Raw genomic sequence first — 25,696 nt, forward strand, 5'->3', positions numbered from 1 at the left:
ACCCCAAAAATTTTAAATTTTATTATTTTATGAGTAATATTGATATTTTAATTATTTAAATTTTAAGAAAATTATTTGAGATTTTTCGGATTTTAAAAATCGGGTTCGATTTTCCGAAAATATAAACTTTGATGATTTTTAAAAATTAATTTAAAGACCACGTGGCAAAACTAAAAATATATTTGGAGTCTACGAATTTTTCTGAGTTTTCTGAAAATTTTTCGGAATTTTTGGGCCTCGTTTTCGGTCCCAAGGCAGAGTAAAAATTTAAAATTTTGTATTCTGAATCGAACCGGACCGGATCGGACCGGCCTTTCTTCTTCCTTTTTCTTCCTCTTCTGCCCACGTTTTTTCCTTCTCCCTTTCTCTCTTGTTTTCTCTCTCCTCCCTCCTCCCCTTGCCGCGCCGCCGCCTCCCCAGCCACCCCAGCTCGTCGGCGCGCCGCCCCACCCCTTCCCCACGGCCGGCCGACGCCCTAGGCGGCCGGAAAACACGCGCGAACACCCCCTTGCGCGAGCGCGACTCTTCGTCTTCCCGGTCAAAATCCGACCGATCCGGCCACCAATCGAACCGAGTCTTGTGTCTAAATCCATCTACTCGTCGAGAGCTTTCCATAGACACCAAGAACGCCGAGATCCATCGAGCGGTTTGTCCAATTTTAGCCCGGGAAGTTTTAGCCCATTTTGATTTTTGGGCTAAATTTCTCGCAAACCGTGAACCCCACGAGAAAACCGAGAGTACCAGAGCGCTCCACTCGTCGAGAGCTTCGTGGCGATATAAATTTCAAAATTTTCCGACACTGTTTTTCGGTGGGTCCCACGGAATTTCGCAGTGTTTTTTCGAGCATTAAATGAGCTTAGAAAATTCCGTAAAATTTATGTACTAACCCCCGTGTTGTGAGCTTTGTGTAGGTATCTTCAATTCGCGAAAATTTGACAGTTGTCTAGGTCTGTGAATTTCCGGCTAGACAGACCGGTTACAGAAAAAGTCTCCGAATTTGATTGAAGTTTTGGCTACCCCACCATTGTCAGACATCCCGAGCGCGTCCCCAAGTCGGAATCGGCAAAGGTAAACCCGAACCTTGCTTTTTAGTAATTTTCTTGTGCTTAAATAGGATTAAAAATCCATAAAATATTCGTGGTAGCTCAGAAAATTATGATTCTTTTTGCAATAGCCTAGTAATATTGCTAAGGACAGCGGGGCAAAGTTTTAGAATTTTTAGAGCTTATTTGGGCAGTTTTTGCAAAAATGATCAATTATAAGGACTAAATTGAAATTTTACATATTGTGATGGATGATTGATTTGATGGGCCCAGGAGGGGCTGTGTGATGTGATTGAGTTGTGGATATATGGATTGTGAATATAGAAGTGTGTTTTGAGCCCTTTTGCAGGTTAGGTAGGTCCTAGGTATAGGAGACTCACGATTTTCGGCACGACTTATGACGTATTTGGTCTTTTCTTGAATTGTATTGAGTCATTTGTATTAAATAATTATAATGTAATTGTCAGGTGAGCCGGGACAGCCTTCTTCCTCCGCCCAGCCGCCATAGTAACTGCTGTCAAGTCTGTGAGTAAAATATTAATTTTAATTGTAATTTCGATATTATTATATGTTCAAGCATGCCCATGCATCACTTATATGCATATATTTATGTAGTTAAACTCTAGGCACGATTTATGTTGCATTCATAACTGTTAAAGTGCCATGGATGTTGTTGTGGTAATTTGGAGCAGTGTGCGTGCGTGTGATGTGGTGTGGACTATGGACAGGACGAGTAGTCACGGCTTGAGATCTTCGCTGGGACCCGATCCTTCGGGGGTAGTCACGGCTTGAGTTTTTCGCTGGGACCCCGATTTGGTTTATTAAGCGAAAGTCCGGCTTGAGTTCTTCGCTAGCACCAGGTTGGATTTAAGAGAACTGTATAGGGGATCAGCTCCCATATATTATGATTGATATTACTGGGTGTGTGAGTGCTCCAAATTACCTTTTTGCTGTTATGATGTGAAAATATTGTTGATGTTGCATTTCACTCCACAGGCTGCATTAGTTTTAGATAGTTATAGAGATTATGGTTAAAATTGATATTTTACTCTCTGAGTCGAACGCTCACTCCTGTTCAATATTTTTCCAGGCCACAGGAGGATATTTTTGAGGTTAACCTGCTTTTCTCCCTCGCAGATTATTTATTAATGTCTGTATAAACCTGTTAACTCTAGAATTTTTGCATGTGTTAGAAGTATTTATTGAATTGGGTCTGTAATATAAATTTTTACTTTGGACCTGTAAACTTATTATGGTATGCATGTTTGATGGACTGGATGAGGGAGCTGAGCTCCCATTTATTTTTATGATGATTTGTGTATGTGGAGGGTGAGCTGAACTCCCCAATTAATATATATTGTGTTTACAGGTCGGGTGAGTCAAAAACTCCCCGTTAGAAGGTCCATTTTATGGTCGGACTCTGTTCGGTTGTTTTCTTGAAATTGGGCCCAAATGGGCCTTAGAGTTGGATTAAGGAATTGTTAGGCTTACTACGGGCCTCGGGGGCTTTAGGCTGACCCAGGTCCTAGTGCCGGTCGGGTCCATAGGTTGGGTCGTGATAATAATAATTAATTAAAATTTAATTATAATAGATATAATTTAAAATTTTTGCTACAATCTTTAACATTCCAAAAATTTTAGATTTCTTTATTCAATGGACTTTTTCCTATATAAAAGTGTGTAATTATATAAATATAATAGAGGGATAAACTAAACTGAGTAATATCTCAAATTTTTCAAATTTTATAAAAATAAAATTGAAGCAACAATTGAGCTAGTGGCAAGTGTCGCGTTGTTTGAATAAAACAACAGTGTGTTGTGCACTAGGCATAAACGTTATGACACGTCGTTTCGACATGTCATTTCCCTGCGTTGTAACCTCTGCATTTTGGTTGGATTTCAAAAAAAAAAATACTATAATTAGGGTGAGCATTCATTAAATCGAATCGAATTAAATCAAATCAAATTATTAAATTTAAATTATATATTTTAAAAATTAATCTTAATTAAAATAAATAAAAAATCGAATCGAAGAGAATTATTCTATTTCAATTCTGTTCGAATCAAATCAATCAGTTTTATTTTTTATTATTTTTTAATTCAGACTTAATTTTCAAGTTATTTGATCTGATTTTAATATTGATTTGAACCTAATAACCTTTAATCAATGAAATTAAATAATATATATATATATATATATATATAATTACATATAATTCATAAATTTCCCATAAAAATAAATCAATTCAAAAATCAATAAACTTATTCAGTTAGGTTCGATTTAATTAATTTTCTTTAAAATCAAACCAAATCAAAATAATTAAAATTTTTATAATATAAAACCGAATCAATCCGAACTACTGAATTAAGGCGATTAGATTCGATTTATTCGGTTAGAACTGAATAATGCTCATACCTACCTATAATTCTATAATATAAATAAAAATATATTTATAATTATGATAGCTAATAATTACATTATTGACTTATCATAATCGATTTTTATCTATATTCTATATAAAAAAAATCAAATCATTTATAAAATAAGACATTTCTTCCTGATAAAATTGAAACATATCAGCTTTAACTCAAGTGTTAAAACATCATACTCATAAGAATTTTTCATAAATTGTATCAATTTCAATTCCTAACATGTTTTTGGACTTTTTACATTGAAATTTTAAAAAATTTGATCACAAAAGTCTCTCACAGCCTATAGATTAATTATTATATGTGATCACTTAATTTTATAAATATTTTTATAAATATTATTAAATTTTTTTTTTCATAAAATTCACTAATTTTAATTTAATTTTTTAAAAATCTTTATAAATAAAAATTAAATATTTTTAGATTAATTTACTAATTTATCAACTATTTTATAAATAAAATTGTCTAACTAATGACTATCAATAAAAAAAAAATAAAAAAAGAGGTGATATTTGACTAGATGCATTCTATTTTTTTTATTAACAAAATAATTTATTTATAAAATAATTAATAAATCTTCTCAACTACTAAGTTTTTATTTCTTCTTTTTCCCTTCTTCAATTTTCTTTCTTTTTTTTTCTTTTTTTTTTCTCATTATTTTTTTTCTTCTCTCCCTTTATTTCTTCTTTTATCTTTCTTGAGAGTTCTTTCCTTTATTTTTTTCTTTCTATTCCCTTTCTTTAGCTCACGATTCTTTTCCAAAGCCCTTCCTTTTGAATCTTTCTTCTTGTAATTTCTTCCAATTCTTTTCAATTTCTTTTAATTGCTTTGTTCAGATATTGTTATTTTTGTTCTTTTCTTGAAACTAATCTTTCTTTTTTAAAATTCTTGGTTATATCTCTATTTTATATAGGATTAACACGTAAAATGATAAATTAATTTTAACATATAACTAAATGAAAAAATTATTATAATTAAAAAAAAACTGTTTTAAATAAATCCATGAGATTCATCATTATTAATTTATTATTATGTAATTTATTTATCATTCTATAAGAATAGTCTAACGTGAAAACGATGTCGTATGATTTAATTACAATTGGAGAGACTTTGCGCGGCAAACAAGCGAAAAACGGTTAGTCCTTTTACGTTGCAGGAAAACTGGAAAAGTGAAAGAAAGTAGTGAAAAAAGCACTCTCCCTCTCTCTCTCTCTCTCACACACACACACAGAGACCCCTTGTTTGGGAAGCAGTATGCAGACTACCAACGAAGGAAGCTAAGGGAAGGGAACCTTCCAACAAAGCTTCAGAATAGAAAAATGCGTCCTAGAGACTCGAAGTGGAGTCCATCATTTTTTATTTATAAAAAGAATATGTAATTATATATTTTTTTATAATTATTTAATTATAATAATACCAATTAATTCAAGTACAAGTAATTTCTGAAATCCTCCTACCCATGTGAATTCCATCATGTTTTTGGAGTTATACGCTCAAATTTCGAGAAATATAAAACCCTGTCCCTCTCTAGACTGATCGCACCGTCTAGAAGAGAAGAGGAAGATAGAAAAATTGGGTGAGTTTTCTAGCCATTTGTGCAAGTAGCAACGCCAGTATGAGTTGCCATTGAGTTTGCCATCCTCCAACTTTCAAACACAACTAAGAAAACCTAAACTCAAGAAGTGCTTAACTACAACTCTAATTTTAACTTTACAATTTGCGTATCAGCCAACAGCATATCACAAGGCCCAAATTAATTAAGATAATACAGTCTTGCAAGTTGTCTACTTTTAGTCTACCCAATAACCCAAGATTCCTTCTTTACTTCCATTACTGTAAAGTGAGCATTGGTCATTGTTGAAGGTTCTAACTTCCGCTTTTCATTCATTTCCAAGTAGCTTGCAAAGCTTCTATGAACTTCTACTGATGATGAACTCTATCATCCGAAATCAATGAAATTACAATTTTCTATTCTACAAAGCCAAAATGGACAATCTTGTGCAAGAACCTGATGATTTTTAGTGGCTTACAGGTAAATTTGATGATTTTGATTTTGAAAAACAGGGGATCGGGGACTAATGGAAGTCTAGGGCGAATGAAAAATTCCAAGGCAGACAACAGGGAAGCTCTAATAAAATCCAAGAAAACTCCTGTAGGATGATTCTTCATTACTGCTGCAAGTATTATCAATCAACTCAAGTACACTAATGCACTATAAGCAATCATCCTGATTTGAGATACGCATAAGCATGGACTGATATGTTTTTGAGTGATACAAATTTCTTCAAATCATATTGAGATAGTAATAAAGAAACCAGTAATAGTATTTTTATTCACTGACAATGATAAGAGTAGCAATGTAGCATCAAATACTACACCTTTCTCCTCGCTCAACTCATATATGAGGCAGCAAGGAAGAGAAAAACATTGACAGACTTGTCCCTTCCTGTGTATCTATCTCCTGTCCCTTCCTGTGGAAAGAGGAGGGGATGCCTCAAATGAAAAACATTGAGTTTTCCAGATTAGGATGCAACTTGTACAGCTGCTCATCAAAAGAAGTGGTTGATGATCTTGAAGGTGGTGATGATGAAGACGATGGTGAAGCTGAAGGCTGATACCACTCAATTGAATCATGGTAAAGCCGACCTCTATAAGCAGCACGGTCAGCGTACCACACTGGAGGGACTAGTGAGACAGGCTTAGTGCACTGAGCACATGTGAAGCACATGCTGTAAATAAGCTCCTGCAATTCATCAGAAGTAAAACCATTCTCATCCCACAACACATGGTAGTGGGCTGGTTTGCTCGTTCCAATATGACCATAATGACTGCAAAGATAGAAGTCAAATCCAAAAGGATGCGTAATTTTTGTGTCCACCACAATGCCTGGAGGCACATTTTCATCCATATCGCCAACTACAAACAACCGAGTCATGTGTCGCTTCTGTGCAACAACGACAGTGATGGTTGGGAAGTAATTCAATGCTTCAAATGTCATCTTGAGATCCATAAGTTCTTCATTGAGAACCATATCAAACTGGCCATCACTTACTCCATCACGAAATAGTACAATCTTCTCCGGCCTTGCCTGATTTAGCCTATTATAAGTATTTACAAGCTCCAAACACATGCCGCCAAATTTGAGAATCTTTTCTACTCGATGGTATTGGGGACAAATACGTGCAATATATTGATTTGCGGCTGGCCAATTCATGGTGCCAACAACAGCCGCAATTGAAGGACTTGTTAAGTTGTAAGAACCCGGATGATTAACATCAGCACCAACAAACATAACATGGCCTTTACTTTGCAAGCACTGGGGCTGCTTGATGAGCTCCACATTGCTGCCCCCAAGCTTCGCATTGATCTTTAGAGCAATATTTGCAAGAAACTGATCTTTATTAGCTCTATTGCAATTTTTAGTTAAACAACATTGAGTTAGGATACCAACTTTGGTCTCACTTATCCGTTTGAGATTTTTGTAACCAGGATCCTCGCGAGGCATCACACAAACGAGAATCTGCAAATGTGTTCCATGAATTTTATATGACTCACTTTTAATTCTTTCGAGCAGTTGATGGAGATTATCAACATCATATAATAAATTCATCTGAAGACGATCGTTGAAAAGAGGCAGGCTCATGTCGATGCCCAGTCTTTTGCTGCGAGAGATCAGCTCAGGAATGGCTTTTCCAATACTAAAAGAGCCAAAGTCAAGTACTCCCCATAGCCTAATTGGTTTGCTGGAAATAACTGAGTTTCTTCTAAGGTTCCAATCACATTTAACTCTATCAACTGTTACCTTTGTCCATGTTCTCGCTGAAGTGCCAAGCTTTAACTCTGGTGGCTCAATAACCCGACCAGTAACTCTCGTCATTTTCACATCCACCCCAATTCCAAAATTTTGAGTGGTATCTCCACTGCCAGGGGGAACAAAAAAAGAACTATAAGCACCATAGAAATAACTCAAACCAACATGCAATTCCATTTCAAATAGTTGTGTTTTGAACTTGGTAAATAAAATGTGCATAAGCATGAAGTTTCTCTATAAATTATAAAACTACACAGATGGTGAAAACCAATTAAAGGAATATATGGTCTCCCTAACAACTTAAAGCAATCCTAGGAGATAAGAATGCAACCAGAAAATATATGGCAGTCATATTCCATATTCATTTTAATGTAAGTTACTTACCTGCATGGTCCATCTCTATCGTGTACCATGTCATATATTTTGTTTTCTCTGACCTTTGGTGAAGCTAATGAAATCTTCCTTAAATTTTCTGATAGTTTTTTGTCCAAAAGCTCCTTTGCATACCTCTGCCCCCCAGCTATCATGCAGAACTCCATAGGAACATAATTTTTCCTGTTGCTTTTTTTCCCTAAATCTAAGCTTGGTATGTTTTTGTGCATAATATCCTTGTTGTATTTTTCTTTATAATAAGAAACAACGCTAACTTTCCTCAGAGGGGTCTGGTCATTCGGGTTTTCAATGTCAAAAGAAATATCCTGTGTGTTCTCATCAGATAATCCAGCAATTTTGTACTTCTGATTTGTTGTTCTGTGAGTCACAGTAACTTTCAATCCCTTCAAAACTGTCTCGACTTGCTTCCTGAACCTTGTGAAATTGTTTGGATTGAACTCAGGAATTTGCTCCTTGAGAAAATCTATAACGGGCATTTGTTTGCAAAATGGAAAAACTGAATAGTCCAGACACAAGGCCAGACCCTGAGCGGTTGGCTTCAAGCTATATTTAATCCCTCTAGAAACTGTGATGCCATGCCCAAGGTCATCTCGTGGGTCAGGTCTGGTAGGATGAAAACTTCGACAAGCATAGATCATTTGCCTTGCAGGATTCTCCTTCATGACCACATCCAAAGCTTGTAGCACATCACGAGGGATGCTCAAGCATTTGCCACTTATGTAATCATCCAACTTGGTACATTTAAGCTCATTCACAAGCTGAACTGCAACTGTGAAGTGACGGATATTCATGCCTTCCTCGTTCGATAATTCCACCTTAAATGTTCCAGTGGGTAGTGGCACCGCACTGAATATGTTTTTCTCACCATCATATGCAGTCATTGACATGGGGAACTTGTCAGGGTCATCTGAGAATAACTTGTTGCGAATCAAAGACAGGACAGCCTTTGGAACCTTCATAGCCTGAACATTTTTGGGGGGCAAATCTGGTTTGACATCAACATCATAGTGCCTTATGATGCCCCCAGAGTTATAGTTAAGCAGAAAATGATTAACACAAAGCCTTCTACCCCCAATATCATTTTTTCCACCATGGTCAGGTCGTTTGATTGGTACAAGTTTGCCTGCAACTTCTAGAGGTGAAGATGTTGAAATTTTTATTGATTGCATAGCTGGAACAATAGGCTCTGTCAAAAAATTCAAAGAACAAAAAAATAAAATTATGTTTAGCCAGGGAATTTTAAAGATTGTTATAATGAAAAAAACAAATTTAACTTGGAATTATGAAAAACTAGAAATTCAAAGTAAATAATCTCTCAAACATACCAAAGCTTGTTGAATAGCACTTCCATCCACAGATTGCAAAATAACTACTTCAGAATAAAATAACAAAACCATCCTTCATGATTCTTGTTTTTCGTTTATTCATTAACTGATAAAACAGAACAAGCAAATGGTTGCAACAATCTATGAACTCGTCATTCCAACTAACTACCAGTTTTTCAAGTTTGAGTAGCATAAGCAGCAGATTCAAGTTCCAAACCCCCTTCCTCCGCCCTTTATAATAGGTCTCAAATGGGCATATCAATTTTAGTTTCCCAACTTAGAGATATGAACCAAATTATGAAAGTTGTAATTATGAGCCAAAAGGCAAAAAACAAGAAAACCTGAGAATTTATCATGAGCTTATCAGCAAAAAGTTGGCCCCAAGAATGTCAATTAAACACACACACACAACACATTTTCAATGATCAAATCAAAGCAGTTCTCAAAGGCAAGTAACAAAATTAATTTTCTCTATCGTAATCACAACAAACTAAGTTGATTAAACTAACAACAGGATTAGACAAAAAGCATTACGGGTAAACCAGTTTAAAATTCTAGCTTAGAAACAGAATCATACCAGAAAGTTTTTCACAAGAAGACTCCTGTTGCTCTATCCGTGAATGAACAGGAACAGCAGAGCTAGAGGGTCCTTGAAACCTGCCACCGGCAGGCCCCCAGTCCCCTCTTCCTCCTCCTGCTCCACCAATACCCCCATGCCCACCTCGTGCGGGCCCTACAAGACCACTACCACGGCCACCCTGGCCAGGACTCGACTGCCATTGGGTTTGGGTTCGACCACCTTGGCCTGGAACCAAAATCTGCTGTTGCTGATGACGAGAACGGTGTTGATGATCACCTCCGCGACCACGACCACGACCCCGACCACGACCACGACCACGACCGCGTCCACCATCCTCACCGCTCCTTCCTCCTCCAGTCCCTCTTCCTCTCCCAGCAGAGTATCTCTCCATTGATGAAAGACCCAACAAAAAAACTAGCTATAAACTTGAAAGAAACTCGAGAAAATCTGTATATGGTTGGAAAGAAATGCCAAACAAGAGGGAATTAAATAGAGCGAGTTAGAGAGGTTTTGCGCAGTACACAAGGAAGGAATTGTTGGTCCATTCCTTCCGCGTTGCCCGACTGAGAAGAATAACGGTTAAGCTCCCATGCCAGGTAGGCTCCATATTGTTTTGTTACATTTTTCGTGTTTTTGGTGTTCGAGGATTGAAGAAAATAAATTAACAAATAATATTTTCTGATTAAAAAATTTAAATTATTTTATTTTAAAATAATTTTTAAAAAAATAAACAAAATTTTAATTATGATATGAATATATATTATTATTTTAATATTATAATTAAATAATAATAAAAAATATTATTTTTAAAAATAATGTTTATAAAAAAATATTTTTATATATAAATTATTTTTATCAAATAAGTAAAATTATATGATTTATGTAAAATTAATTAAATTATATATAATTTAATAATTATTAAATTTATTTTCATGAGACCAAGCTATAAGAGTAGGAGGAAAGAAATGGGAAGAGCCACTCATTGGGAAGCAGTGGGCAGTAACTGGAATGGCGCCAATGGTCTTTCGTTTTTTAATATTCCCTTTATTGGAGTTGACGTTTCATTTGTAGCGAGGAAAAGGGCGGGAAAATTTGGTAGAAAAAGAATAACAAATCGTCTTTTTTCCTCTAATTTTTCCTAATTTACCAATCCATATAAAATAGGTAAAATTTTTCTTAATTTTGTCAAATAGATTTTCAAATTTATATTATTTATATCAAGTAATAATTTTAAATTATATTTATTGATGATAATTTTTTTTGCAACAAAAAATTTCAAGTTTGCCTTTTTTTTTTTATTCTTCCACGTAAAATTTATTATATTTATATTAAGTAGTTATTTTTAATTAAATTTATTGATGATAATTTTTTATATTAAGTGATGATTTTAAATTGTATTTATTACTGATAATTATTTTTGCCATATATGATTTTAAACTTGTTTAAGATTTTAAATTTATCACATTCATATAAAATAATAATTTTTAATTAAATTTATTTATAATAATTTTTTCTGTATTTCTTAAACAGTTATAATATATAATATTACATAATTTAATATTTTAAATATAATTCTTAATTAATTTTAAAATTTATTAATTACTAAATATAATTATCATCCATTATCATGCTCTTTAATTTTAAACTTGAAAACGTGATAATAAAATTAAGATTCATATTTATTTTAAAGGAAAATCAAAAATATTTAATAGAATATTTTTTAATACATTTATTATAATTAAATTTAGTATTTAATTACTAATGATTTCTCGACTCAACCCAAGATGTTTAATTCCAAAATTCAACGAATATTATGATGAATCTCTAATTATTTCTACGATTGAATATTTAATTTCCTTTAAAATATTTACCCTAAATTAAAATCAAGTATTAGGGAATATTTAAATCTTTATAAGAAATTAATAATTTAATTTTTTTAAAATATATATAATTATTAAAAGTAATGCCTATCTATGAATTTTTAATTTTTTTAAAAAAAAAGAAAAATTAATGTTAATTTTTAATTTTTTTAAAAAAAGAAAAATTAATGTTAATTTTTTTTGTATTTTGTAAATAGTTATAATATATAATTATTAAATATAATTATCATCAATTATCATATTCCTTAATTTTTAATTTGAAAACGTTAGTAAAATTAAAACTCGTATTTATTTTAAAAGAAAATCAAAACCATTTAATAAAATACTTTTAAACATATTGACTATAATTATATTTAATGCTTAATTATTGATGATTTACTAACCCAAAGTGTTTAATATTTCATTAAATCTTAAAAAATAAAATAAAATAAAATTATTATTATTATTATTATTATTATTATTATTATTATTATTATTATTATTATAGCCATTAAGGCCACTAATTTGAAAGCAATTATCAACTTATTTGGCCAAAGTTTATGACCAACATTTTAGACTTTTAATATTTTAAATAGCAATGTTACCATTTTTTCAATTAAAGAATAACATTTTTTTTTAATTAACAATGAGCTGATGACCTAATTAAATTTGATCTGAATTTTCTCTTTAGCAATTAATACTTTCTATTATTTGACACACACCAAATCTTTATTCTCACTCAGTATTCTCTTTTATCTAATTGCTCTTAAATCCACTTTTAAATTGCTCTATTATTTTTATTACTTCTCTTAAAAGTTATTGATCTAGATTTAAAATTGCTCTATTATTTTTATTACTTCTCTTAAAAGTTATTGATCTAGATTTATAAATCTTATTACTTTTAATTCTTATTTTACCTTTCACACTCCATTAAGTATAACAAAATTAAAATAAATTTTTTTTTTTTTTAAAAAGAGTTGAATTAAAAAGTTGAGAGTTATATTTCAAGTATTTACTATAAGGGGTTAGCCATCATTTTTTTTTCCACTTCTATTTTACTTACTTTTTTACATTGGAATATTTTTCCATTTTAATTAAATAACTAAAATTTTTTTATAGTCCAAAAATGCTAAAGATACATAAAAATAGAATTACATTAAAAATTTGACTACAAACAAAAATAATTGAAAATATTAACTGAAACTAAATAAAAAATAGAATATATATAATAACTTGATCAATGAATCAAATGTTAAAATAGTCTAAATTTATAATTTTATCAGCTTAAGTAATAATTTATTATTACTCAATTTATTTGACTGATTTTATCAGCACATTTTAAATAGTTTTATAAATAAAATAATATTACTATATTTTAAGTAAAGCAATTATATAAACTACCATTAATTTATATATATAAAAAATTTAAAAAATATCATTTAAAATAATTTTATCATAAATTAATTTAAAAGTTACTATTTAAAAATTTTATTTAAATTAAATTAATTAAGCAAAAATTTTAAAAAATAATTTAATAATAAAAATTTATTTATTTTTTAGATTATATATGCATATACACACTACTATGCACTGATATTCCGCTAATTCTGTTCAATTTATTATTCTTTTTTAGTTCTTCCATTCTTCTTTTAATTTTTTATGCTATTCGTCTTATTATTGTTAGATATTTTTACTTTTACTGTTACTGTTAGATAAAATAACAGTTCAAATTTATCACTATCAGCTCTAATTTACAATTATTATTATTTTTCCTTCTTTAAAATTCTTTTTTCTTTTTAAAAATTCTCAAAATACAATATCTCATGTAGAATTAACTCATAGAATAATAAATTAACTAGTGTTCCCTATTTGAGAATTATTATAAAAATTATATAAATAAATTATTTAATAAATTAATTATCTTGCATATATATTGAAGCTATTGTGAAAGATGATTTATGACATTCGATAAAAAAATAAATGAAAAAATAATTATAATTTAGAAAAAAAACTTAAAAAAAAATGATTTATGACATTCGTTATTATTAATTTATTATTATATAATTAATTCATTATTCTTGCAGAATAGAGAGGTTTTGCGTTGTTAACAAGTGGAAAAGGGTTAGTCCATTCCTTTCACGTTGTAGGAGCCTCACTCTCACATGCGAACCCCTTGTTTCGGAAGCAAAATGCAGTTACCAGTGAAGGAAGCTGAGGGAAGGGAACCTAACAAGAAAGCTTCTGAATAGAAAAACGTGTTCTGGCTCTTGTTTGTAAGGGTGCGTCGTTTTCATATTAAATCGAAAATTTGAATTGAATTAATTTAATTCAGCTCAATTGATTTGATTTTTTAACCTAAATAATATGATTTAGTTTGATTTTAAATTTTAATACATTTTAATTTTTGATTGGATTCAATTAATTTAATAAAAAAATTAACATGCTTACCTTACCCAACCCACACACACAACAAACCCACCCGCACCCCGGCCCCACCCCCACCACAACCCATGCTCTCAAAACTTCATAGAATATGCAAAAGAACAGATCATTTATTGCTACTGTCACAACGTGTATAAGCATTACAACTTACGAACCTTTAAAACAGATGAAAGAAATACCATATAAGAAAATTAGGCAATACATATATCCCGAGTAAGCTATTCAATGCTCAACGTCTTAGTGATCTAACCATGCGCTCATTTGAAACAAGAAGTCAAGCCATTCTATTCTGCAAACTCAGGAATGAAGGAACATCAACTGCTTCAAATATTGTATTATGCTGCACGGATCTTCAGCCAAATTCACAAGAATCTCAGCAGCATTATCCTTCAACTCCTCTAACTCATACAATAATTCAATGAGAATTGGAACTTCCCCTGAATCAGCAAGTGCAGCTCGATCAGCCTCATTATAACTCAACTGAGCAATAGCCCCTGATACCTTTCCCCTAACTTCACCATTCCCATCCCTCAAAAGCTCAACCAAAACTGGAACTGCATCTGATTTTCTAACAACTGAAACTGAGTGCTTGTAACAATGTCCATCTTGAAATAATTCAATAAGCAATGGAATTGCTCCTAATTCCACAAGCATAGACCTTGCACGGCTTGCGACAGCAAGTCATCCTACTGCTTGACAAGCTCTCTCTCTTGATATCATGCTACCATACCTAACCGGCTCAAAAAGAAATTAAGCCCTCCCAATCTAAGCCGTTCTATTCTGCAACCTCAACACTGGCTATGCACTTAAAATCTCCAACAAGTACAGCCTGTCCCCATCTCTACAAGAATTTAACATATCAATAATGATCTCTAACCCACATTTTCTAGCTATAATCAAATGATTTACGTTACCAAAATTAACAAGACACCAAAACACATTTTATCAAAACCTTTCTGAACCTATTTTTGGACTGGGGCAACAAACTTAAGATAGAATGTGTAACACCAGATTGGCCTATCTCTGAGGCCAAAACACCATAACCTTGACATGAAATTCGGTTCAAACAATATGCGGCTGCTTCTTGAATGGACTGAATTAAATTGTTTGAAATGTCAGTGAGGAGAAACTTAGCAAGGATAGGTATAGTTGGAGCTAATACATGCTCTGGTGCATATTTTGAGAGATGGGCTAATCTAATTGTGGCTTTTACTTGCATAGACTGCCCCTTTTTTTTTTGTGAGAGATTAAATAAAATCTGAAAGGAGTATTTTTATTTTATTTATTTAAACTGTGTTGCTTACTCTTTTAAGACAGATAAAAGATCAATTTGGCTTTAATCAGATCAAAGTTTAGAAATATAATTTTATTTTTAGCAATTTAATTTTAGGTCTCATTTGGTTTAAAATTCCCTATTTGAAAAGTAAATTTTCAGAAATTCCATATTTGAAAAATAAATTTTCAGAGAATTTATTTTTTAGTAAATATAATATAAATATATCTTCTGATATATAAATTAATTTTTGAAGAAATAAATTTTCTCTTAAATAATGCTCATAATATAATTTAATATATATTAAATTAAAAAAAATTTTGATAAATTATATTACACTTACTTAGGGAAAGTATAATTTATTAACATTAAACATGGACAAGGTCTAGTGTTAAAATTGAAGTTGAAATTAAATTGATTACTATTTTATAAGTAAATAATTTATTAAAAATAAAATCTGAGAAAAATTTACTATGAGAACATTCATCTAATCCGATAGACAAGCCAGGTAAATAAATACTTAAACAAGAAGAAACAAGAAGGCACAAATGTGACAGTGGCCCAAGATCACAAAGAGAGCGTAGCAAAATTTCCAGGAGCCTCAGAAGAAGAAGTGACTTTAAACGTAGGCTGTAGCAACAATCACCAAGATTCAAAAGAGAAAAACGAAAGTCAAGATCAATCTGCTTCTGAAAATTAAATCTACAGTTCATAAATCAATCAAAAAATGTGCCCAAATATACATATTATGTCATATCATAATTTTCAAAAGCTCCCGCAAAATCAACCAAAAATCAACCAGCAGAATTTAATCTTTAAAGGTTTGTGAATCAAGATTGAATTGAAGGGTTTTGTCACGATTTATTTTCTGGGCCGGACCGACACTAGAATTTGGGTCAGTATAAGGCTCCTAAATCCCGTAGTAAGCCTACCTATTTCTAGCCCAACCATAAAGCACATAAATATAATCTAATTTTAAGAAATCAAGTGGATGGAATCCGACCATAAATTAGACTATCAAACGGGGAGCCTTAATTCATTCTACCTATAAATCAATAAAACAACAATATTGGGAGCTCAGCTGACCCTCACAATCCTCAAACCAAATAAATAATCAAATGGAAACTCAGCTCCCTCATCCAAAGAAATGAATATCTCATGCATCCAAATATTTCCACATAAATAAGGTTACAACTCCAAAAGTTTAGTTAACACAACCCTAGATAAGGATAATACACTACTGGTACATGCAGAGTTCTAGAATTTAACAAAAGATAATAAAAGTAAATTGAACTATTCTAGTTTGACCTGTAAGAAAAGAAAACAGGTTATTTTCAACAAGTCCACCTGTCTAAACTGGAGACCCCCAAAGTCCTAACCACCTCCTTTTCTCTTGTGGGTGTATTTAATATAAACTCGAACTCATATTAGAACGAGTTTAATTACCGTTAAATTAAATATTTATATCGAAATATGAACAAAATTAATTAATATATATATAAGGTACACGAATCTCTATGCAAAAATTTAATCTAATGGTGAATACATTCATCCTTTTATGAGTTCGAGCTCTCTATAGACACACTTCTCACTCACTTCTCCTACTCTCATTGTTTATTCTCTCGCTTTCTTCTCTCTAGCTCACTTTGCTTGCTCTCTACATCTCACGTCTTCATCAACATTACAGAAGCCGTCTTATTTGTATGTGGCTTTCCCTGTAGGTTTGATGCTTCCCACCTCTTCCTGGCGTTGTACAGTTCGAGTATTGCCTTCCTTCTCCTTAGATCTACCTGGGTTCTAACTTCTGAATTTTTGGCTTTTGGCTATGGCCAATTTATGGGTTTGTCTTAATTAGTTTTTTCTTATGTTGAGATTTGAAATCTGAGAATTATTGAGATTTGATTTCAGATATTTTTGTTTCTATTGGGAAATTGTTGAAATTTGGGAATCAGAATGTGTTGTGCTTGGGTCCTTTTTTTTTTTTTTTTTCCTTTTTGTTACGGTACCTTTTTAATTGAACAAAACAGAGAACGATAGTTTTTGGGATTGTTTGTAGTAAATCTGCAATTATGTAATTGTTGAATAGATTTTTTAAAATGATATTGAAATTTTTCGTTTGAATGTTCAAATATTTGGTTTGAAGGTTGAATGGGATTTTTTTTTTTTTTATAATTAGAATCTAAATAAGATACGGTGTAAAATAATCATTGGTTAAAATTGAACCGGATCGACATATATTGACTTGGTTTGATTATATTTATATTATCGATTTGCTTCGGTTTATATTTTTTGTAAGATCCACTTTAAGTTTTTTTTTTATTGATTTGATTCAGAATTAAACTGACAGATTGCACACCCTACGAGCATTATAGTTTGAAAATTAAAATTATATTAAAAAAAAATATTTTAAATACCATTGAAAAAATTTCAAACTATTTTATTATTTTAGTATTTTAAAAATTAAAATTTATTAAAATTAATTTTTAAATAATTTTTTAATGTTCCTTAACTAATTATTCAGAAACATATTTTAATCCCTATAGACTCAAATGGTGTTGTGGTTGGAGGATGAAAACAGTTCTTTAAGGGGAAAAACATCATTTTAAATGCTCTTAAAAAAATATTATTTTAGATGCTTTTAAAAAAATTATTTATTATTTTAATATTTTTATAATTAAGATTTATAAAATTTAATTTTAAATTATTTTTTAATACCATTTAATTAATATATTTTAATAAAATAATTTTCTCGATAGTAATATTACACAGTTTGAAAGTAAGTCTACTTTTTTAATAAGCATGTTGTCGTGACCCAACCTATGGGCCGGACCAGTACTAGGACCTGGACCGGCCTAAAGCCTCGAGACTCGTAGTAAGTCTAACTATTTCTCAACCCAATCTTAAGGCCCATTTGGGCCCAATTTCAAGAATTCAACCGGACAGAGTCCATCCATAAAATTGATCATTCAACGGAGAGTTTTTGACTCAGAAAAATTTCGAAAAAATTCTAGAAAACTCAGAAAAATTCATAAAATTCAAATATATTTTTAGTTTTACCACATGGTCTTTAAATTAATTTTTAAAAATATCAAAGTTTTATATTTTTGGAAAATCAAACCTGATTTTTAAAATCCAAAAAATTTCAAATAATTTTCCAAAATTTAAATAAAACAAAATATTAATATTTACCCATAAAATAATAAATTTTAAAATTAGGGGTGTTACATTCTTCCCCTCACAGAAAATTCGTCCTCGAATTTTATACAAGACAAAATAAAAAAACAAAATTATACATTGAATAAATAAGGGTACTTGCTACGCATGTCCCACTATAACTCCTAGGTGCATTCTTCCACTGACTGACTCCTCCACAAAACCTTAACCATAGGGATCTGTTTTGATCTTAGCTGCCTCACTTGGTAGTCCACTATGGCTACTAGCTGCTCCTCAAACGTCAAGTCTTCTTTCAGCTCTACTATATCCAATTGTAACATATGACAAGGATCAAGTATGTATTTCCTGAGCATGGAGATGTGAAATACATGATGAACATGAGAAAGGTTGAGTGGTAACTCCAACCAGTAGGCAACTGCTCCAACTCTATCAGTAACTTCAAAATGTCCAATATACCTAGGTGCCAATTTACCATTTTTTCCAAATCTCATGACTCCCTTCATTGGAGAAACCTTCAGGAATACGTAATCGCCTACTGCAAACTCTATATCCCTCCATCTGGGATTTATATAACTCTTCTGTCTATTGAAAGCTGTTTTCAATCGTTCCCTGATTAAAGGAACTATCTCTAAAGTGTACTGCACTAGGTCTACAACATGCACCCTCACTTCTCCCACTTCAGTCCAACATAGAGGAGACCTACACTTTCTGCCATTTAGAGCCTCATAGGGTGCCATCCCGATGCTGAAATGATAACTGTTGTTGTAGGCAAGCTCTACCAAGGGTAGCTGATCATCCCATTGACCTCCAAAATCCAAAACACACATGCGAAGCATGTCTTCCAGTGTTTGGATTGTCCTTTCAAACTGCCCATCTATCTGAGGGTGGAAGGCAGTACTAAAGTTTAATTGCATGCCAAGTGCCTTTTGCAGCTTTCTCCAAAACTTAGAAGTGAACTGGGGCCCTCTATCAGATATTATGGAAGCAGGAACTCCATGCAATCTGACTATTTCTCGAACATAAAGTCGGGCATACTGTGCAACAGAATATGTGATTTTCACAGGCAAGAAATGAGCTGATTTAGTAAGATGATCTACAATTACCCATATCGAATCATATCCCCGCGTGGTACGAGGTAAACCAGTTACAAAATCCATAGTGATCATTTCCCACTTCCATTCTGGGATAGGGAGCTCTTTCTGAAGGCCTCTGGTGTTCAAACTTCACCTTCTGACAAGTCAAGCACTTGGACACAAAGTCTGCTATGTCTCTTTTCATGTCATTCTACCAGTAGCCATCTTTCACATCATGGTACATCTTGGTGGAGCCTGGGTGGATATTGTACAATGTGTAGTGTGCCTCTCGCATGATTTCATTTCTGAGAATGTCCACGTCGGGCACACATTTCCTGAAACCTTGCATAAGAGCGCTATCATTGGCAAATCCAAGCTCACCACCTTTACCTTGTTGTACTCTTTCTATAATCTTCATCAATTGCGGGTCTCTGTGTTGGGAAACTCTGATTCTGTCTCGCAGGTCAGGTTTCACTGAAAACTGATTCTTTCGCTAACAAACTCTTCCAAAACTGATTCTAAAAAGACTAGTCACTAATATATCAAAATTAATTTTTATACATATATATATATATATCTTAGTTAAAAATTGAGAAAATACCAGCAACAATGCCAGAAGTCTCATCCTCGTCCCTCTGCCACATAGTGTATACTCTAGCTAGAGCATCACCTTGTTCTGGCTTATTCACAGTACTCTGACTTCCAAGTGTACTACCCCTACCTCTGCCTCTGCCTCTACTAACTGGTGGCAAACTCTTTGGAGTAGAAACCTGGGCTGATCCTTCTAACATAGTGAATGATCTATAATGGCGTGGACTTACATAATCCTCAGCAAAATGACCAGTTCCTCCACAATTAAAACATGCTCCTATGGCTCTATAACATACCCCACTATGTGGTTTACCACAAGTTTCGTAAAGTCGATTCAACAATGTATTTCTAGTTGTCTGCTGAGTTTGCTGATCGAATTGGGGTGTTTTCTATCCAGAAGATCTACCTCTACCCGATTCGCGTGAGCTAGATCCTCTAAAATATTTTCTCTTCCTCGAACTACTTTCTGTAGCTTGATCAGTAACTTTTTCTGTTTTCTCTTTCTCTTATGTGCTCTTTTTAATTGACCCTTCCAACTCAATCCTTTCAAGTTCCAAAGCTTGTGAAATCAATTCAGAAAAATTTTGGTATCGAAATCCCACTATTTGCATTCTCAAAGTAGGCCTTAACCCAGCCTCAAACCTCTTGCATCGGTCTCTATGGGTGGTAACCAAGCTTCCGGCATAGTGGCTTAATCGAGAGAAATCCCGCTCATACTCTGCTATTGTTTTGTCCCCTTGCTTCAGACTTAAAAATTCTTGCAGCTTCATGTCTACATAAGTATCAAGGATCCATTTTTGTCTGAATTCTCTCAGAAAGTCTGTCCAAGTGAGAACTGGAGGCTCTACCAGGCTATGGGGGATGGCCTTCTACCATTCATATGCATTCCCTTAGAGAAGTGATACTGAATATTCGAACTTTAACTCTTCAGCACACTATAGTTTTCTAAAAACTCATTCCATCCTCTTTAACCACTGTTGTGCTTCCAGTGGATCCACTGTTCCGCTTCCAGTGGATCTACTGTTCCTTTGAATTCTGTAGCCCCAAATTTCATTAACTTCTCATATTGTCTTGCTGGGGGCTGTAGTTGTGCTGCAGGGGCTTGTGTCTAAGCTTGTGTTGGAAGATTCCTAGCCATTTGTTGAAACAACGCAGCCATCTACTGTGCAAACTGAGCAGGAAACTGTGGTGCTTGAGGTGGAGCTGGAGTGGCTGACCCACTCACATTCTGGAGTGCTGGGGCTTCCCTTTGTACCTCAGCCTCAACAGACTGTTCTACGGAATGATCCCCTTCTTCCATTCTGATTCCAGAAATTTTCTACTTCCTGATAATAAACACAAAGAGGTTGACCTCCGTTAGTGCATATTCATGATGTAAATATGTCATATGTATCAAACATTTGAGCAGTGGTATTTACTGACAAAATATTTCAAATTCACAGTTCAAAATTTATTTTAAAACCATTACTCTGATACCACTTAAACATGTCACACCTTATCCCTCTGTAAGGTATAACATGATCCCGTAGTATACTTAATGAATTACCGAACTTCGCCTACCGATAACCCATTAAATACACTACAAAGGATTTTAAAACAATTTTATTTCTTTTGAAGGTGGCGAGTATTTTTTGTAGGAATTAAAAACTTTTAACTTAAGTTTAAAACCTAAGTAAAATATTTGATAAATTCTATTTTTTGCAGTTTTTGTAAAAATTTTAGCAGAGTGCTAGCTATAATTGGGAAAAATTAGTTCTTCAAAACCTGTGAAAACACTCCCAATAATTTCATTTCTCAACCCCAACTGCCAATATATTCTCAAATCAATACAATTCAACCAAATTTCAATTCAAGATTCACAACTCAAAATTTTTCTTTTCAAAATAATTCGATAGACTCATAAACATTACATTAAATTAAATTTATATACACAAGTCTTAATTTACAAAAGGAAAATAAAAAATAATATTATTATAAACTTTAATGTACAACTGCTCATCTAACTACTTAAATACATATGAACAAAAGATTATTTACATCAAGTCAAATTTACAAGGGTATAAATAAATACCCATACAAAAAATCAGTGTAGTCTTATCAACAGCAGCTCACTCTGCTGCTTTCTCCTTGCTCCTATCTGCGACAGCAAAAGAAGCAATCGCTGAGTATATTTTACTCAATGGTGCACAACAAAATTTAAAAAGTTGAACATAAATCATTCATTACCAAATCATAATTTAAACATTATACAATTGAACATATAATAATATCGAAATTATAATTAAAATTAATATTTTACTCACAGACTTAACCGCGGTCATTGCGGAGGCTGGGCGGAGAAGGAAGGCTGTCCCAGCTCACCTGACAAAATTTTATTGCAATTTTTAATATATTTGACTCAATACAAGTTTAGAAAAGACCAAAGACATCCTAAATTGTGCCGAAAATCCGGCAGAGTCTCCCCTATACCTAGGATCTACCCAACCTGAAAAAAGGTTCAAAATGCACTTTTATATCCACAAGTCACACATCCACTACTCAATCACATCACATGGCCTCTCCTGGGCCTACCCAAATAGTCCACAATCATAATTTAAAAAATTATAATTTAGTCCCTACAATTACCCATTTTGCAAAAACTACCCAAATGAACTCTAAAAATTCTAAAACTTTGCCCAGCGATCCTTAGCAATATTATAGAGCTAACACAAAAGGAATTATATTTTTCTAATCTACCATGAATATTTTATAGATTTTTAATCAAAATCAAGCACTAGATAATTAAGAAAATGAGGGTTCGGGTTTACCTCTGCCAATTCTGACCCTGGAGACGTGTTCGGGAAATCTGAAAATGGTAGGGTAGCCTATAGCCTCAACCCAATTCGGAGACTTTTTCGGTAGCCTGTTTGCCTGGCCCGAAATTGCAAACCCGAGTAACTGTTAAATTTCTGAGAATTGAAGGTACCTACTCGAAGCCCACAATACGAGGGTTAGTATATAATTTTTACGGAATTTTCTAAGCTCATTTAATGTTTGAAAAAACACTGTGAAGTCTCGCAAGACCCATCGAAAAATGGTGTCAGAAAAATTTGAAATGGTTTTTGCCGCGAAGCTCTCGACGAGTGGAGCACTCTAGTACTCTTGGATTTTTTGTGGGGTTTACGGTTTTCGAGAAATCTAGCCCTAAAGTCAAAATGGGCCAAAACTTTTCGAACAAAAATTAGGCAAACCGCTCAATGGATTTTAGTGTTCTTAGTGTCTATAGAAAGCTCTCGAGGTGTAGAAGTGTTTTGGGATAAGACCTGGTCCGATTGATGGCCGAATTGAACTGAATCGGCCCGGGAAAGTGAAGCGGCGTGCGCGCGAATGGGTTGTTTCGCGCAACGTTTTCAGCAGCCTGAAGGCCTGCCGGCAGCGGGGTATAGGCGAGGGAGGTGCGCCGGTTATTGGGGAGGGTTGGGAGGTGGCTGGTTGGCCAGGGGTGGAGGGAGGAGAGAGAAAATGAGGAGAGAAGGGGAGAGGGTCGCCGACGCGGGAAGGGGAAGAAAAAGGGAAGGGGCCGGTCCGATTCGACTGGTCCGATCTGGTCTGGTTCGATTCAGCCGATCCGATTTGAGATAAAAAATTTGAATTTTTACTCTGCCCTAGGACAAAAAACGAGGCCTAAAAATTTTGAAAAAATTCTAGAAAACTCAGAAAAATTCATAGAGTCTAAATATATTTTTAGTTTTGCCACTTGGTTTTTAAATTAATTTTTAAAAATTATCAAAGTTTTATATTAAGAAAAATCAAACCCGAGTTCTAAAATCCGAAAAATTTCAAATAATTTTCTAAAATTTAAATAAAATAAAATATTAATATTTATCCATAAAATAATAAATTTAAAAATTAGGGGTGTTAGACATATAATTATATAATTTTTTTATAATTAAGTAATTATAATAATACCAATTAATTCAAGCCCAAATAATTTATTATTTTGAATTTAATTTTCATAATCAACATTCACAAGATAATTTATAAATATTCAAATTATAGTGTGAGTGCATTTTAAATATTCCCTTTTGGACTTTGGTAATGGGCCATTAATTATTTTTTTTAAAGGAACCGTTCTTAATCCTTTTCTTTTTTATAAATGCATGAAATTATATAATTATAATTTTTTTATAATTAAGTAGTTATTATAATTAGCAATTAGATCGAGTGGTAATAGTATTTCCTTAATTTATCAGGCTGAATTTAATTCTCATTATTAAAATTTACGGCATAATTTTTTAAGACAAATTGATCACAGAGGCATTCTTAAATTCTTTACGAGGGATAAATTAAATTGTGAAATATTTTAAAATTTAATAAAAAAAGGTCAACAGCTGACCTAATAGAAATGGTACGTCATTTGAATAAAATGATAATGACTACTCATAAATTCAAAACACCAAGGTATGTTTGGGAAGGGAGGAAAATAAGAGGGGAAAGAAAATATGAGGGGAAAATAAATTTATTTTTCATTCTTTTGTTTGGATTGAGCGGAAAATAAAGGGAAATGAAAAATATTGGAGGGAAAATAAAATTATTTTATCTTTTTCTCCTTTCTCTCCAAATTGAGGAAAAAGTAAGAGAAAAATATTTAAAAATATAAAAATATCTCTATACTTAATAGTTTTTTTTTTAATTTAAAGGTAAAGTTATAATTTTACTATTCATAAAATAACTTTTCCTCTAATATTTTCCTCTCTCAATCCAAACAAAGGGAAGAAAAATAATTTTTATTTTCATTCCTTACTTTCCCATTTTTATTTTCCTTCCATCTTTTATTTTCTTTCCTCCCTTCCCAAACACCGTGCAAGCTCGTTAATTGCTTGTTTCGCATTATATTTAAACGTTTAAAATTATTTTTTTAAATAAAAGAATAATTTTAAATATTATTAAAAATTAATTTTAAAAAAATTATTTTATTATTTTAATATTTTTAAAATTAAAACTTATTAAATTTAATTTTAAATTATTTTTTCATATCCACTAATTAGTATATCTAAAAATGTGACTTTCTCAATAAAAATTTCAATAGTAATGACAAATATGCTTTAAAACTCATAGGAAATTTTTAGTATTTTGAGATTAAGAAGATATGATAATTTTGTAAATATTTATTAAGGTTAAGATGGTGGGGTGAAAAAATTATAAACAGCATCCGGTGTAGTCATGGGGAAAGGGAATTTTTTTCTCAATGAGGTGTTCTTTTCATTTTCGCTATCACGTAAAAACGACATCGTTTTCATAAAAAAAAATGCCATTTTTCTTCCAAGCTCAACCAATGTTCTTCTTCAAGCATATGTATTTTAGATTCAATATTCTTCTTCAATCGTATGTACTTTAGATTTCCTTTCCTTCATGCTACTTACGTGATCTTCCTTTTTCCACTACCTCTGCTCATTTGTGCAGTGTCATAGGCTTGTTTCCTCTCTTTCCATCCTTATGTCCATTTATGCCACCTCTACCTGTGTACCATTTTTCTCATTTCCTTGCATCAGCTCACCATTTTCTTCAACCAGTTTTTGTACCTTTCACAAGATGCTTGCACAATCCTTACAACTTGCTTTTGTACCCAAGTTGGAGATTCTTATGCTATGCTTTTGTACCTCCAAACTCCCACTCACAAGAATTGGTTTTGTATTTCTTCACTATTGCTACAGTTCCTTATA

The 25,696-nt window shown here is 32.5% G+C and overlaps 1 protein-coding gene and 1 pseudogene across 1 annotated transcript; both read right to left on the reverse strand.

The window, feature by feature from the left end:
- Positions 1 to 5,779: 5,779 nt before the first annotated feature.
- On the reverse strand, positions 5,780 to 10,130 carry LOC110649784 (protein argonaute 2). The gene is made up of 3 exons (XM_021804484.2): positions 9,580 to 10,130; positions 7,669 to 8,863; positions 5,780 to 7,393 (listed from the first exon to the last, which is right to left on the reverse strand). Exons 1-3 carry the CDS (start codon positions 9,971 to 9,973, stop codon positions 5,968 to 5,970), a joined length of 3,015 nt encoding a protein of 1,004 aa, XP_021660176.2. The 5' UTR covers positions 9,974 to 10,130; the 3' UTR covers positions 5,780 to 5,967.
- A 4,050-nt stretch (positions 10,131 to 14,180) lies between these two features.
- On the reverse strand, positions 14,181 to 15,102 carry LOC131181995 (uncharacterized; annotated as a pseudogene).
- Between the last annotated feature and the right edge of the window lie 10,594 nt (positions 15,103 to 25,696).

The sequence above is a fragment of the Hevea brasiliensis genome, chromosome 8, assembly GCF_030052815.1.
Source record: "Hevea brasiliensis isolate MT/VB/25A 57/8 chromosome 8, ASM3005281v1, whole genome shotgun sequence".
In the NCBI taxonomy this organism is placed as follows: Eukaryota; Viridiplantae; Streptophyta; class Magnoliopsida; order Malpighiales; family Euphorbiaceae; genus Hevea; species Hevea brasiliensis.

What these genes read in the sequence shown, in the direction of transcription:
- LOC110649784 (XM_021804484.2), bottom strand. Translation starts at nt 9,973, where the DNA reads ATGGAGAGATACTCTGCTGGGAGAGGAAGAGGGACTGGAGGAGGAAGG. An exon ending in TTCTTGTGAAAAACTTTCTG is followed by an intron (nt 8,864 to 9,579) that starts GTATGATTCTGT and finishes ATTTTTTGACAG; the next exon opens with AGCCTATTGTTCCAGCTATG. An exon ending in GATAGAGATGGACCATGCAG is followed by an intron (nt 7,394 to 7,668) that starts GTAAGTAACTTA and finishes TCCCCCTGGCAG; the next exon opens with TGGAGATACCACTCAAAATT.